The sequence below is a fragment of the Centroberyx gerrardi genome, chromosome 23 (genome assembly GCF_048128805.1).
Source record: "Centroberyx gerrardi isolate f3 chromosome 23, fCenGer3.hap1.cur.20231027, whole genome shotgun sequence".
Taxonomy (NCBI): domain Eukaryota; kingdom Metazoa; phylum Chordata; class Actinopteri; order Beryciformes; family Berycidae; genus Centroberyx; species Centroberyx gerrardi.
This window is the reverse complement of record NC_136019.1, coordinates 22,928,047-22,945,488: the sequence shown is the minus strand read 5'-3', so window position 1 is coordinate 22,945,488 and position 17,442 is coordinate 22,928,047. Positions and strand designations below refer to the sequence as shown.

The window sequence follows — 17,442 nt, the reverse complement described above, 5'->3', positions numbered from 1 at the left end:
AGTGACACAGGAGCAGGGATCGCAGATTCCTTCGGACTTTAATGCCATATGCACCAATGCACAGTGTCATAATCTTGAACAGTCATATGGTCTCTGGAATTATAAATCAATACACAACCAAGAAATAAGTCAGTACACAAACCAGCATTGAGTTAAAATAGCTAGCAGCAGCATATTAACATTAACATACCGTAAATCCTCTAATACTGGCCCGGGCCTTTATTTACCTCAACTGCAGAGGGTACCAGGCCTTTATTGGAAGCAGGCTTATATTAGAGACAGGCCTTTATTTCTAATTCCCTCTGTTTGATAAGTATATTTGCTCATATTTTAGTACGAAGCCTCCTTGTTTTCTGATCTGCTTCTGTTGGGATACGTCAGCTAGACGTTTTTTTGTTACTACAATGCATTTCGATAATTACGGTAATCGACGACGGCATGCTCCAGAGATTTCTGCCGGCCGAGCCATCTTGTGGCACTTGTACGTTACTACAAACTACAGTTACAAACAGACACCAGGAGTTTACCGGTATCCACCGTTGTTTGCATGTAAGCTGAAGCTAACTGAAGCTAACTGAACCTAAGAATAGAATCTATACAGTTATATCATATCGGCGTTCATTTCGATGCATATGCGCGAGCTCAGTCCACCTGACAGCCCTCTGTTCTGTCGGCGGAGAGAGAGACACAGACAAGCATGGAGGTTTCAGCGTGCCCCCGGGGTTTCCCGGAGGCACGGTTCCGGCCAGTGCCGATAGCTGGGCGCCGATGTGTTCCCGGTGATCTGGCTGAGATTTCGGCGGGGGTCCGGGGCTTGGATTGGGAGGATCATTGCGGACCGTGGCCGTGGTGGAGAGGACAGCGGCGGAGAGAGGAGACGGACACGGTCCAGCCATATACTAGGTTTTGACCTAGTCTTGTTTCCTTTGTTTTTTTCCCCGGACTGTATTTGAGGCCGGCCTTTATTTGTTCGTGTCGACCACGCCCCCGGCCTTTATCAGAGACCCGGCTTTTAATTGACTACAGGTCACTATTAGAGGATTTACGGTAAAGGTATTAGCCGATTAGCGTTAGCATTAGCGATTTAGCCTTCTAGCTAACCAATAGAAATAATAACTGGGTCATAAATACACCATTACTGAATATCTTAGCTAACATTTAGCTAGCCGTTAGCCTTTCCTACGGCTAATTCGGCATGTTTATAATCCGCCAAACAGCTTGCATTTTAATAAAATGTCAACTTTTAAATTCGGTTTATGTGTTTTGGCGGAAGAAGACTGTGGGAATAGCCGGTGCATCCGGTCTGAAAAAATTTAAAATGTATTGAAATAAATGCAATTTGGAGGGTAGTATGTATGCCGAATTGAAAAGTGGCAATTAAATACATAAAACGTCTTGACGTGTTGGTGGCTGAAAATGTTCCTTTTTCATAAAAGGGGGGCCTGACAGAAAAAGTTTGGGAACCACTGGCCTAGATGTTGGGAATTGAAAATTGTGAATGTACAATTGATATATTACGTTTGACACTATTATATTGGTCAGCTTCTCAGACATGTCACAAAGGACTTTACAGAGTAAGAGCCTAACTAGATCTAACTGATCAACAATCAATCATAGAACAGAATGAAATATGATAAACTATTGAAGATATAAGATGTAGTAGTTGCATCTTCTCAGAAAACTTAAGCTAGTCTCTTCATCTACAGTAGATCTTCGATCTACTACAGTCTACTACTGTCTACAGTCATATGGTCTCTGGAATTATAAATCAATACACAACCAAGAAATAAGTCAGTACACAAACCAGCATTGAGTTAAAATAGCTAGCAGCAGCATATTAACATTAACATAAAGGTATTAGCCAATTAGCGTTAGCATTAGCGATTTAGCATTAGCATTAGCAATTTCGCGTTAGCATCGTGGCATTATAATTATTTAGGGACTGTTCGTTATTTATGGGGGGGGGGGGGGGGGGGGGACTTTTTTTTTTATCTTGACCCTCCCCCGGAGCTACAAACATTTTTCCTGACTGGGTGACTGGGGGAAAATGCATGACCCTCCCTCCACCATAAATAACCATATTTTATTATATTCACACCAAAGGTAGGTAGTATTGGAGAAAATAAAAAGCAAAGGCTGACCTTTTCCAACGATAGATGTTGATTGTCAAATTATGAATTGATAAAATAAAATTAGAACTGATGACTTTTTAAATATAATTTTTTAGAATATAATAGGCCCTGACGGTTCCCCTCGCGGTGCGCGTGCGTTCACCACCAACGTAGCCAGCGTGCACTCAGGGTTTGACAGCCGCTGAGAATCTGAAACGCAATGAAAGATAAACGTGGAATTTGGGGCCTCATGTATAAAAGACTGCGTAGATTTCATACTGAAAGATGGCGTACTCACAAAACTTGAAAAGTACGTATGCACAGAAATTTTCAGATGTATAAAACCGTGCGCACGCCAGGTCCTGCGCACCTTTCCTTTATACATCCCAATCAACGTGAAATTGAGCGCACATGCACGAGCCTCTTACCCCGCCTTGTCTCCTCCCAGAATTAACTATGCAAATGACTATAAATACGCCCCTCTTGTCACCTTCTTGTCAAAAATGATGGTGAATGTGCCTGTGTTCAGTGCTCCCCTCTCCAAATATGTCCAATGTGCTTTTACACATGCAGTGTTCTTGTAAATAAAGGTAAAATTGCACAATTGAACTGATTCAAAGATTAAAAACAAAACCATATAATGTGACATGTCCAGTGTTCGCAGTGCTGCCGCTCCAAATATGGCAATTTGTGGCATTTTTTTCTACACTGCTTTTTTTTTTTAGTTTTACACACGGGTGGCCTTTCCTTTCTTACCATTCAGTCCCGCAGTCAGCGCACAACTTCGGTGGTTTGTGTGAGCAGGTACTACACACAAATCATTTGGACATCACACAGTTGTTCCAGGACTTATTCCAAGTGCATCTGCCCACCCGACACTGCGTTTTCTTCCCAGGAGAGATGGATCTGTGCGCCTCGCCTCCTGTGCGCCATAGATCTCTGTGCGCCTCGGCAACTGTACAGTCCCCGACGTGCGTTAACATCTCCATGTCACATAAACAAAGAAAACTATCCAGTTTACTGGCGATCTTGGTTTTGGCACTGTGAGTAAGGCCTGATGTCATCTGTGGGAAATTAGTTTGACTAGGTTTTCATTGCGCTCAATAAGTCAGACCTACTTGAAGCAAGCCGGAGGAGAGAGAGACGCGCATTCACACAAACCAACGTGGCGATATAGTGGAGAGTGCCTGTATCTATTTCCTAAGTGGCTTTTTTCATTCATTTAAAACCCTCATATTTAGGAAAAGTCATGGAGGAGGAAAAAATACCATTTTCCTCAAGTGTTGGAGGAACTAAAAATTGAAACTAACAATGCCAGATGGGTTTTGGCCTTTCTAATGTTAAACATTATCCACATAAATAATCAAACTATTATGGTGTATCAGCGGAAATAATTATGGTTTTTCATAGACTACTTCATAGACATAGCACAGTGAATTGAGTGAAAATGTTATTTTGAAACATTTGGAGAGTTTCACTACTTTGTAGTTTGGCGTCGCCAACTGACAGAGCCAGACAAGAGTTTGCGGGACGGCCCGCACATTCTCACGGCTGGTCTAGAGTTTGCGGCATGGCCCGCACATTCTCACGTCACGTTCATTTTTATACATCCCGCGTGTGCGTGAAAACCAGCGTACGCATCCTTTTTGTACGTGCGCACTGTTTATACATGAGGCCCCTGGTATTGCTGGCGGTTGAACCAGCCGGGCCACAGACTTGACTTGAACTTCAGCAGATCTTATACATCCATCCGAGCTGGCGTTGACCTGGACAACCTTCCCTACAGGCCAAGAAGCACGGGGCAACTGTGGGTCAACAATCATTACCACAGAATCCAGGGCCAAGTTTTCAGCTGGTTGCTGCCATTTATGCCGGACCTGAAGGGTGGGTAGATAGTTCCTAATAAACTGGGCCCAAAAGTGATCTGCCATCATCTGACTATGCTGCCATCGTTTTTTGGTGACAGAGGTGGGTGCATAGGTCACTTGGGGCAAAGAGGCGTCCCGCCGCCCCATCAGCAGCATGCTAGGCATGACAGGATCTGGGTCCGCTATGTCTGATGTCACATATCCAAGCGGTTTAGCATTGAGGATACCTTCTACCTCAATCAGAAGGGTAAGTAGAACTTCTTCCTGTAGAGCTTCAGTTCCAATTACCACCCGGAGAGCATTTTTGATCGAGCGGATTTCGCACTCCCACATGCCTCCAAAGTAGGGAGCTCCAGGTGGGTTGAATTGGAATTTGATTTGGTACTTCGCCAGACTATCGCGACAGTTGTTTCTTAGGAGCAACCCTGGAACGCGCCATTACAAAGGCGACATGGATCTTGCTTTCACTTTTCATCACAAGGTAAGCCACTGAACCGTACGCTTGCTCCGACGCATCGCAAAACACATGTAAGCTGTATTCAGTGGCTTCAGGGTTCAGCTCCGGCAATGTATACATCCGTGGTAGTGTGATGTTACTCAGATTTGGTAGTTCTCTCTCCCATTTGGTCCACGCATCCAGGAGGTCAGGAGGAAGGTTTGGATCATCCCAATTCCTTTTCTTTGCCCACAGTTGCTGAATGAGAACTTTGGCCCGCATAGTAAAGGGGATTATCACACCCAAAGGATCATACTGGGTGGCCAGTACCCGGTATATATTGTGCATAGTGGGAGATGACACTTCCACGGGTCTGACTTTATAGCCAAGCCTGTCTGAGAAACAATGCCAGCTCAGGCCCAAAGCAGGTTCTTGGGGGTCACTGTGCTTCTCCAAGAGCCAAAGTTCCGTGCTTTCGAATCTGGCATCAGTTGGAAGATGGGACACTGCCTTTTGGTCGTTGCTTGCCCATTGTCTTATCTCGAAACCCCCAGCTGACAAGAGGTCGCGTAACTTATCCACAAAGGACTTTGCCTCTGCAGCAGTTGGAAGGCTCCGAAGGCAGTTGTTGACATAAAATGACTCCTCTAGAGCTTGCATTATATCCTCATTTCCAGTTATGTGGTCCCGCACATGTTTCTGCAAGGCAAATGTTGCGCAGCAGGGGCTGCTAGTGGTCCCAAATGGTAGGACCTGCCACTGGTAGACACCTGGTGCTTCGTCGCGTCTCAGGTTCCTCCAAACAAATCTCACAAGGGCTTGGTCCTCAGGCAGAAGGCATACCTGGTGAAACATTGCCTTGATATCTTCGCTCACCGCCATGGCATACTGTCGAAATCGCAGGAGTACACCAAGAAGTGATGGCCCAAGTGTTGGACCCGGCAGCAGCAGCAGTTGAGGGAGAGCCCTTGATATGAGAATGAGCAATTAAACACCAGCCGGTGTTTCCCGTTATGCTCGACAAGGTGGTGAGGGACGAACCACGACTCACGTGTTTCGGCTACTTCATCTGTACTGATCTTTCTGATGCACCCTCCATCAAGTAGTTTCCTTATGTGCTCCTCATAGATGTTGACCATAACAGGATCTTTCACCAACCGTCTTTCGGTACGAAGAGTTGGCATCACGGCTTCAGCTGTTGCTTTCAGTAAGGGGGCTCCCTTGATGCGGGGTAGTGGTGTTGCATACCTCAGTGTGTCTCCAAACTTCACTTGAGTAGTGCGTGCTTCTAGGAGACTGATAGCTTCCTGATCTTGGCGGGAGCGGGTTACCAGCTTTTCGCTCCTGAAGGGCAGGACGTCGACCTGCCAAAGGCGTTCCACGTGTTGATGGAGGTCTTCTGGGGTTGATCTGATAGAATTGAAGTAGCAATTGGTTGGGACTTGGTGTGGTGTAAGGCCATCTGCTCCTTGAAGTTCCCAGCCAAGCTCTGTGTGAACCGCTGCTGGCCCACCATTAGGGTTAATGTGAACTGGTTCCTTCGCCACGATTAGGTGGGTGTTATCCGATCCGATGAGGAGAAGCAGCTGGACATTATCAAAGGGCTGGATCAGTATCCCTCTGAGATGTTGGTGGCGCTTCTGCAAAAGGGGCACCGGATATGACTGATCTGCAAGAACCAGGCGGCTAGCTGTAAAGGCACTGCGGATGAAATGTCTCTTGTCTGGCTGTATGGTGGACGATATGTGAAAGTCAACTGATGCACCACTGAGGTGAGCTATATCGTGACGGATCGTCCTCAGTGCCATGGACTCAGCTTGACCTACCAGACCAAGTTGATGTGTTGCTTCTGTAAGTATGATGGTGCGCTCAGCGCCGTCATCTAGTATGGCATAGGTGTGTAGCGACTTACTACCATTCCTTATTATGACAGGAACAACCTTCAGATAAACACCTTGTTTAGTAGGGGTGAGGGAGGTTCTCTTGAGTGGCGTGATGAGGTACACCCCTGGACTTGGCTTAGCGATGACGTGCAAGACTCGTAGGTGGATTTCCTGACATTCAATGCAAGCCTTTTTGAGTGTACATGCGTCAGGTCTGTGACTAGTGCGGCCACACTTACGACATCTCTTTCCCTCTGCAATCCATGTCTCTATCTGATCAGCAGTCTGTGTGATAATTGTAGGGCACTGTGAAAGATAGTGGTCAGTACCTTCACAGAAAAGACAGAGTTTTGCTGCTTTCTTTGACTTTGGATTGGAAGGAACTGACTGTGTTCGTGAAACAGGCTCCGCGGTAGGGGTATCACTTCCGTGATAGATCGTCACAGGTTGCTGGCTCTTTGGCTTCGGCACATTAAAGGGTTTGTCCCTTTTTGCTGTCAGCGACTTCTCAGGTAGGTTCCGTTGAGCCATTTTGGAAGACAACCGTTGCACTTCAGTCTTCACTCTTAGCCACTCTGCAAGATCCTGGAGGTTGTAGGGGTTGAGACTGTATGTCTGCAGTTGGCCACGTGCTTGCAGATGCTCTATAAAACTGTCCCTCAAATAAAATATGTGATTTCACCTTGTGCGAGCTGGTGCGGTTGCCCATATTGTCGCTGTAAGGCTTGCATAGCTGCTGAATATGGCTGAGGGTGGTGGCGACAAGCCTGAGCAATAAGGCGCGCTTCTTCCAGTACCAGGTGTTCCATAAGGACTCAATATTTATAGTGTTCAGACAGTTCAGTGTGTGGAGTCAACAAATAGTCCAGTGCCATCTTCAGATCTGTGAATTCCCTTTCGCTATCATTCACCAACTTGGGAAGTGCTGGCACTGGAACTGGTTGAGTAGGGAGTGGAGACACGGCTGAGAATGGCTGATGGACTGTTTGAGCTGAAACAGCTGGCTGGAAAGCTAATGGATTATATGAGGGATACCCTGGCTGTTAGGCTGTCTGAACTGGTTGGGGCTGAGAAACCAGTGTAGCTGAGGGATGGAAGAAAGGGGGCTGAGCCGCTACCACAGGTAGGGGTTGATATAGTGTTGGCGATCCTGTGGATGCGAGCTGATGCATCTCCGTCGGCTGGTGCTGAGGAGCTGAAACTGGAACAGTTCCTGGTTGGGTCAGATACACTGGCATGAATTGACTAGAAGCAGGCAAGTACTGAGGATAGGCTGCTGCTGTCGCCAACGGCTGATTTGTGCCCTGTCCAGCTGTCACTGCAAGGGGATAGGTAACTGGTGCTCCTGACTGTATGGGCACTGATTGGGTTTGCATGCTTAATGTTGGCTGAAGCACCTGTTGCTGGCTTCTCATCAATGGGTGGGCACCTGCATGCCCAGTCCCTGGGGTTTGAGATAGAATAGGCTGTGCCAAGCTAGGGTTAACTGGCGGGGCAGAAAAAATGGGACCTACTGCCGACAGTAGCGTTGATGGCACTGTTGGTAGTGAAGTGGATGGCACTGTATAGCCCGTTGATATCATTGGTTGCTGGACGAGAAACTGCGTTGGCCCTAACTGTCCCGGTATTGATGTAAACGGCAGTACAGGTGTATTGGGTCCTGCATTGCAGATGATGGGCGACGATGTAGGGGCGTAAACAGACATAGGTACTGCACTGTGGGATGAATAAGCTTGTTGAGAGCTTTGGGGTAGATCACAAAAGCTGGCATTTTGTACTGAGGAAGGCCCACTAATGTCCTCCGCTGACAAAGAATGTCCAAGCCTCAGACCTTCACTCAGCTGGTTAGAGAGAGTAGCTAGTTCCAATTCCTCTACCTCATCGCTTGGACTCCGTATCAGACCCCTTGGATGCCCGAGCATTGTATGAAGCTGGTCATCTGTTACAGAAGACATCTGCTGCCTACTAGATAACCGCAACTCCGGACTGCTGGCACTAAGAGGTTTAGACGTTGTCAATGATTGTGGCAGGGTCACCTGATAATCTTGCAGATGAGATGGAAGGTGCCTACTCTGTCACTGACCTGATGTTGCGTCTGGGGCTGCTGTTGCTCCCTGCTCTGCCATACTGTAACCACTGCAGGTGAAGATATCCGGCTCGAAGGACCAATATTGAAGATATAAGATGTAGTAGTTGCGTCTTCTCAGAAAACTTAGGCTAGTCTCTTCATCTACAGTAGATCTCCGATCAGAGAGTGACACAGAAGCAGGGATCTCAGATTCCTTCGGACTTTAATGCCATAAATGCCATAATCTTGAACAGTCATATGGTCTCTGGAATTATAAATCAATACACAACCAAGAAATAAGTCAGTACACAAACCAGCATTGAGTTAAAATAGCTAGCAGCAGCATATTAACATTAACATAAAGGTATTAGCCGATTAGCGTTAGCATTAGCGATTTAGCATTAGCATTAGCGATTTTGTGTTAGCATGCTAACTTTAGCATCGTGGCATTATAATTATTTATGAGGTGGTAATGGCCAAATGAATCAACAGCTGAACCTGAGTCATCAAAACGTCATGACAGGGTACAGGCTATGCAACAATAACGGTAGATTTAACTAATTACACATTTCAGCCAACTTACATTTGCTCATTCACTCATATGCTGCTCAATCACCGACAGTCCAGATCAAAGAGAGAAAAACTACGGCAGAGCGCATGTAAAGGACCCCCTTAGTCGTCCTACTCACTGCCTTACCAAATTCCCAAGCTGTACCTTATGTAGTGATACCACCTGCTGGTGAAAGACGGGGAATTCAGAACAATAAACATCAGGAAAAAAAATGACACACCAAAGCAGATTTCATCAAGACATTACAACCTACCTACCGGATCTACTAAAGCTTTGCGCCAGTGCAAATCGCATTGCGGGTGCTAAAACCTTGTTTTCTGATCTACTAAGCCAGTGCACAGGGCATTTGCGCCTGAAACCATGGGTTGATCTGTGTGTGCCGTTTTTTGCGGTTTGGTCTAATTGCATATGCATTTGTGGGTGTTCCAAGACTGAGACGCAAAATAAAGGGAGGGATTTATGGAAATTGGCAGTGGCCATTATCACCTGTCGATTGCGTACGGAATTTAAGACCTAGGAAAAGCATGTCTTATCATTTTGCGCATAGGCCGGCTCCACAGAGACTGTCTCTGGAACCGGCTCCAAGATCAAAGTGACACAGTCATCTACACAGCATAATATGCAGTCATTAGATCGCAGGGTTTAAACGAGTATGCTGACTTAAAAATGCACCATTTAAGCCTCATTGGCAGAGTAGCAGAATGCGCACTCAATATTCAGACTATTACCTAAATATACAAAAAGGAAAAGTTGCAGGCTCTTCTCTGGATTTGCTGACACTTATTATGAGCCAATGTCTCCACGACATTGCCTTGATTAAAACAATGCAGCTAAAAGATGTGTGTGTAATAACTCACGACAGTGGAGAGGTGTGTGCGTGGCTTCTCCAGCTATATGTAACCATACCTTCACTGGGGCTGCGGTCGAATAGTCTTTTTTGCTTAGGAAGGTTCCTAACTGAGTGAAATGACCCGGAAGTACCTAAGTGGCAGCCATGATAAGAGCTGTTCGAATTCTCTACATACTAAGGAAAGGTGCTTCAATGCTTCCTTACTTAGCTCCTTTAGCATAGGATACACTGGACCATCCTTTACGAAAGGAAAGGAGATAATGCCGTCCCACAATTCTTTGCGGCAGCAACGACGCACCATTCGGCCGTTCACAAAAACAAACGATCATGACCGACAAGGGACGCAGATCATCAAGCAAGTTACCGTTGCTTATTAAGCATGTTCCATCTTATGCCATAACTTGCTAATATGCTTATATGTTTTGAACTTTCAACAATATGTTAAACCCATAGAGGTGAACTATGAACGTTACGCTGCTGTCGTAAAATGATCAAAGTGAAGTTAACGTTGTAGCGTAACCTATGCTCAGTTTGCATTAGTTATTTCTTCATTCTGAGCGTTGTTGTATTGCCAGCCTTTAGGAATATCATTAATTAATTTTACTTCAGTCACAGATGCTGAAACCCTTGCCTTAATAAAGGCCTGTATCAGCCATAACAACTTCAAAGCACAATCAAGTCAACATTTCAAGGTGTTTACTGAGGTGTGTGGTGGTTCTTAAGCTATTATATGCATAGGCTTATAATCAGATCATAATCAGCATATTAACCATAACACAGAAGTCTGTCTTTCTAGAAAAAGGGATATGAGACGTTTTTAGCCAGATGATGTTTTTAATTCAACATGTTTGAAACTTAAGAATGATGATATGTACAGTAGTAGATTTGTAGGCCTAACAAGTTATGCCTATGTTGCATGAATTTAACAATAATTTTCATACAATCATACTAATTGGGATTCATGTCGATAAATATGAGTGGACAGGAGGGTGAGCGTGAGCAACCATTCTCAGTGTGACAACCATTTCGTTTCACTTTTGTGACTGGTAGCCTATATTCCTTTTTTATTTCAATTCCAACCTTGGTGATGAAGTAATATTTTTCACTGGGTTGTCCACGTTTATATAGCCTGCATGAAACAACACGGTAAGAACGCACGGGGCGAAGTATCTAAGATGCGCTTTTAGTAGTCCATCTCCGGAACATTGTAGTTTCACCACGGCAGACCCACGTCATTAACATCCGCCGTCGCATAATTATGTAGCCTAGTGTAAGTGCAGTCGGATTCTCTTAGCACCGCGGTTGTCTTTTCCTAAGTCCTTATGAATTCTCCTTGACATCTTTCCTTGACCTCATGACGTTTTCCAACGAGGTCAAGGAAAAGTGGTTAGGAATAGGAGTTAGGACGTATTTTTTTGACTATTCGACCGCAGCCCAGGTCTCCATCCCTCCCACACCTGGCACCTTTGTCTCAGTCAGGCTCTCCTGCACTTGCTCCTCCAAGGGAATTAAGGCTCCTCTTTGGCTTTATTTGTGGTAAACAGTTTGGCTCACCTCCTCATATCATACCAGTGCTTTTTCCCTCTGCTAAATCGCGCTTCTGGTGCCCAACTGCATTCACTTTATGTCGTTCCAGAGTGACTTTTTACGTGCAGGTTAAATATGTCTTCCCTGCAGCTCTTTGGGGTTTTCTCTGCCACCAACACTTCCAGCTCCACTGGAGAGACATATGCGCTTCTTTTGCCCATCATTACGTTGCCGCTAATGGGCTATTGTGCGCATTGCTTGGCCCTGATATTAGCGCAGTCACAATTCTAATTAAATATCTGCGCCTCCGCTCATTTGCGTGCCCTACTTTAGTAAGTACCTTGCGCTGGCGGTACCAGTTGCACCCGCAATTGCTTTTGCGCTGGGAATTGCGACATGTTAGTAGTATCCGGGTCCTTGTCTACATAGCCTAACCTACCTGGCACCACCAGCCTTAAGGCTGTTTTATGGTTATAAGACAAGTGTCAACAGGTGTCTTATGAAAAGTGTTGGACGACACTGAGGCATTTATGCTCAAACGACATATTGGGAGACGTCTGCACAAGCTGTATCAAACACGCACACAAACACACACACACACACACTAGCTAACATTAGCAATATCCAGCATCTAGCGTTACCGTAAAAAAACAACAACATTGTAGCACGGCTTAATTACTGTTAATGCCAAGGGTTTACCTTGTGATCGTGAACTGCATTCATTGCCACATAGAGCTACAGTAGCTAATCAAGTTGACATTATAGTAAATTAAACGGACATAATAAGCTTAACGTTACCTGTCACGAAGACCTCTCTATCGCTGTTTTGCTGCCAATACGTTCACACCAAGAGCTGCAGCAATTTCCCTCCCAGTTCATTGTTTTTTGTGCTTTTGAACTGAACTATGGATCTCACATGACTAGGGCTACAGATATGCATTTTTTGAAAACTAGTCAGTATCTGGTGTGACCACCATTTGCCTCATGCAGTGCGACACGTCTCCTTCGCATAGAGTTGATCAGGTTGTTGATTGTGGCCTGTGGAATGTTGGTCCACTCCTCTTCAATGGCTGTGCGAAGTTGCTGGATATCGGAACACGCTGTCGTACACGCCGATCCAGAGCGTCCCAAACATGCTCAATGGGTGACATGTCTGGTGAGTATGCAGGCCATGCAAGAACTGGGATGTTTTCAGCTTCCAGGAATTGTGTACAGATCCTTGCAACATGGGGCCGTGCATTATCATGCTGCAACATGAGCTCTGGTGGACATTCCTGTAGTCAGCATGCCAATTGCACGCTCCCTCAAAACTTGCGACATCTGTGGCATTGTGTTGTGTGATAAAAACAGAACACATTTTAGAGTGGCCTTTTATGGTGACCAGCCCAAGGCACACCTGTGCAATAATCATGCTGTTTAATCAGCATCTTGATATGCCACACCTGTCAGGTGGATGGATTATCTTGGCAAAGGAGAAGTGCTCACTAACAAGGATTTAAACAAATTTGTGAACAAAATTTGAGAGAAATAAGCCTTTTGTGTGTATAGAAAAAGTCTTAGATCTTTTATTTCAACTCATGAAAAATGGTTTATATTTTTGTTCAGTATAATATATACCAAACTTTCTAGCATAGCCTACTTAACCAGCTACCTAGGGATTATCTAACATTCTAACATAGCCTAACTAGCTACCCAGGAGTTGACCAACTCTCTAACATAGCCTACCTAACCAGCTACCTGCACTTGAACCAGTTATATAGTGATCTGGCAATCTAGCTACTGATCGATATATGTAGCTATAACAGATGTGTTCAACACAGAACAGATTCATCATCAAGTGTGTTGTGTAGCTATCTGAATTTGTGGCAGTGGACAACCCAGCTTCCTATCTAGACCAGTGGTTTTCAATCATGTGCCATCAAGGTCCAATGTCTGCAGGTTTTCATTCCAGCCACAGCACCTAATTTCAGTGATTAGCACACTTTCAACCAGAGAGGGTAGAACTCATTAGCAAGTTCAGCTGCTGTAGTGATTGTTTGGAAAATGAAATGAAAAATGAAAACTTGCACCTCCACTTGGACCTCCACATGACTTAAAGCCATTGGTCTAGGTGACTGGCAAGATTGCAGCTTACTTTTCTTGACAGGACAAGTGTTAAAAAAGTAGTAGTTTACTATTAATTACAGTACATTTGTTACATTTATCTTACACAGATTTTATGTTTGTTTTTGTTTTTTAGTAATGCTTAAATGCTTAGTTACTATCTGGAACCCTCAGGATTGTTCTGCATTAATTTTGTTGGAGAAATGTTAACAGTTTTTGTCAAAAGTCTAGCCTACACCTATGGCATCTACACTTTGGCTAACTGCTGTCTTATTCACTGGGTTTCCAGTCCTTTCCCAACATTGGAACTCCAAGACCGCCAGGTAGACCAACCCAAAGTCCCAGCTCTTTCTCCCTATTGAGTCTTTGAATCCAGAGTCACATTTGGACCACTTCGCATTTTTCAGCAGGGAAAATGGAAAAACCCAAATTAATTGCAATGTCTAAATGAGACATTGCAACTCTTAACAGCAATGTTGCTGGGCCTTTTTGTACCTCAGGTTGGCTACCTGAAGCTAAGATCTTGCTTTATGTTTTTTTGTGTTTACCGCCACCTTGCCCTGGTTCCATTTTTGAGTTATCCATCCAGAAGTATCGGGGAGCCTTTTGTTACCAACATTCTGATTTGTCTTTTATCTGTGTGCCGTCCTCACCATCAGATGCCGGTGCACCAGACGCTAAAGGAGCTGCTGGTCCTGAGGGCAGAGCTCCAGAGGAAGGTGGAGGAGTTGCAGAGGGAGACCTCCGCCTCCCACTCCCTGTCCTCCTCTGAACACACTTCCTCCCCCACACACACCACAGGAACTCCCCTACACACCACCGTCTGACACACACACATACACACACATTGCAGGAATACCCCTATACACCACAGTCTGACACACACACATCACAGGAACTCCCTTACACACCACCCTCTGGCACACGCACACACCCACCCACACACACACACACACACTCACCGTGTTTACTTCATGCGTGGTCTTTTACCTGTAGTGTTTGTGTCATGGAGAAGTTAAACTGCAGTGATGTCTGCAGCTCAAAACTCAACTGAAGTTTCATATTTGTCTTATTTTTTAATGAAGAGAAATGTGAAAAATGTAGTATCTTCTTGTAAAAAGGGACACACCATAGTATTTTGACTAAATCAAGTCTAACATTTGAATTGTAAATATGAATAGATCATACTAATATATTTCTACCTGCCAAAATGTTAACTGTTTATCACAGATTATCACCACTATCAATTACTCTCACAAATGATGTGTAGAAATATAAAATGTGGCACTGCTGTTTTTTGAAAGAATATACATATATATTTCTCTTTTTACCACATAGGATTAAAAATCTATCTGACTAAAAATCTATCTATCTATCTATCTATCTATCTATCTAGCTGATTTCAGATAGCACGCTACTTATGTATGTTATTGCAAATATCTTTCCTGTATTAAGTGGTAAAGATAGCTGAACATGAACCAAATGGTTGGCATGCATAGCATTCTTCATGACTGGCAGAAAGAGGTCAGATTTTTAATCTTATGTGGTAAAAAGAGAAATAGTCATTTATTGACTACTGATGTTGACTTGTGAGAAGATTGTGACCTTTTCCTCGTTTTACTATTGATATGTTCTAACATCCAATAATCAGCACCTCACCAAGTCTGAGTCTGAACAGGTAAAAAATCTAATTTCATGTGGTTTATCCCTGGACAGCTATGATGACAGCAGATCTTTAGTGTCTAAGTTAAACCCACCCAGTGGAATGCAGCAGGTGGTTTGGTGGTGATGTACTGCTGTACATGTTGTCTTCATCTCCTTACCAGGTTTGGGTAAAAATGTGGGTCTGACCATACAAATGACCGAAGAAACCAGTTTTGGGGTTTTTGGGGTATTGAGAGGGCTATGATTATGGTTTATGTTAATTCACTTTGCTAGTCAGAAAAGCACGTATCAGTCACTCAAATGTGAGGAGGGCTTTACAAGAACATGCAAATTTTGTGTAATCACTTCAAAAATGTTATATATACCTATATAAATTTTGCTCCCCAATTATAGGCACCAAAATCGTAAAAACAAGCTTGAAAATAGTTTCAAAAAGGGACACATCAGTCAATTACCCAATTCAAGTGTTCTGAGCTTGTTTTTATTAAATATTAAGTAATAATCAAGCACTTTTTTTGGTCCATGGTCTGCTCCTAACCGCTGTACACATTTCTAATTTTTTTCTTATGCTCCTTTGAAAATCTGGATGTTTTTGTAGTTTAGTTTGCCTTTGTCCTATTAAGACGTTTCATAACGTCATGTCATGTTACTGCTCCTGTATCTCTTCTTTTAGACTAGTGATTTTTGTCTCTGATGTGAAAATTCACTTGAATTTCTAATGTGTTTATTATAAATTAACCAAACTATAGGTCTTTGTACACGGAACTGGTTTCAAAATTAAAGTATTGTTTCTTTGACTGTGTAACTCTGCCGGTAAGCAAGGCCAGGTTCTCAAAGGCCCTAATTATCCCAACAATATATTTACACACTAACAGGAAATCTATTTTAATTCAATTCTTTAGTTTTCCTTGTGGTACAGATCTGGGGGAGGATTCCAAGTTGCTGTTAGCCAGCCACCTGCAAAAGAGGATTTGATATAATTCTTAAGTCTTTTCAATAACATGAAATTCACCTTGCCTATTGGTTCTAATAGATGTTCTGTAGCCAAATGATCTCTCATTGTGACCAACACTTGACAAGTTATTGCATTATTTTCTGAGATATCTGTCTAACTTGGTAACCCTCCTCCTCCTGATTTTCTCAAAGGAAAATATTAGATTCAGGCAGCTTTCCTCCAGGACAGCTATGGAAATATCAGATGTATGCGTCAAATCTTTGGTGCCAATGTTAATCCAGCCTTACATCATCTGTAATCCCTTGAAACAGAAATGATCCTCATGAGAAGTTCATGTTGGGAACCCAAATGTCTCCCTACTGACTGAAAAGGCCTAGACAATACCAGTAGAATACCAATAGAAATGGCTGCAATTTTCCTTTGTTCACACATCAGTCTTTACCCATAGCTGTGTTGTATTTATTTTGGTCATCTAGTCAGTGTGTTCTACATTATTGCAATGTCATTCCCTTTATTCTTATGTAATGACATGTGTTTTTGAAGTCTGAATAGTTGAGTGGCATGTGAATCTTGTCATTCATGTAAATCATTTGTCTGCCTAATAAGTGAGGTATTAAAAAACACAAAATCCCATAATGAGCCATAACCACTTCTGACATTCCACTTTCAAAATAAAAGTAAGAATTCAAAAGGCAAGTCTCTCAGGTTGTCTTTTCTTTTCAAATGGTTTATTTTATTGGGTTTCATAGTATTAACAGCTATCTGTGATGTATTGCCAGTGAATTACGATAGTGAAATAAGAGAGAAAACAGAGTTAAGAATTTAGGCTCACTATTACACTTCAAGCAGTGAAGATTGTCAACATTCACGTGTCAGATAGACCCACAGAGTTAAACAGCACTCTTAAGTGACCAGTAACTGTGTGCATGTATATGTATAAACATGCATGAAAGTGTGTGTTTGTGTTTATGCATGTACATGAGTACAATATACTGTGACTGTAAGTGTGTGTGTTGTAGTGGGAGACAGGCAAATGCGTTGCATGCAGAAGACAATCAGAGTGGCAGCATGTCTGAAGCAATGCTTAGATTGTAAAATCAGCATTGATGTAATAGGTCATTGTCATGTTATAATATCACTGCATTCAGACTGGGTGACTTCACGGTAAACAAACCTAAAGAGAGATGAGGCAGAACAGTCACATATTATTGAAAATAGTTTGGAGATGTGTGAAAATATCTTTGTTACATTCAGATTTGTCCAAATTAAAGCCTGGATAGTGACCTAATATTGATTTTACTTTTTTTTTTTTTATTATTACTATTTTTTTCTTTTCTTTTTTTTTGTCATTCCAAAATGTTCTCTTATGCGCATCAGTTACAAACACAACCAGAAATTTCTCCTC

General features: G+C 43.3%; 1 protein-coding gene across 2 annotated transcripts in view; it reads left to right on the top strand.

Annotated features, from left to right (window-relative positions):
- Positions 1 to 16,728, top strand: part of mtmr1a (myotubularin related protein 1a) — a 57,425-nt gene extending 40,697 nt beyond the window's left edge. For both annotated transcript variants that reach the window (XM_071926417.2, XM_071926416.2), the window contains one exon: positions 14,077 to 16,728. In XM_071926417.2, the coding sequence (XP_071782518.1) occupies positions 14,077 to 14,244 (168 nt within the window). In that variant the 3' untranslated portion in view covers positions 14,245 to 16,728. The remainder of the gene's footprint in view (positions 1 to 14,076) is intronic.
- Positions 16,729 to 17,442: the final 714 nt, after the last annotated feature.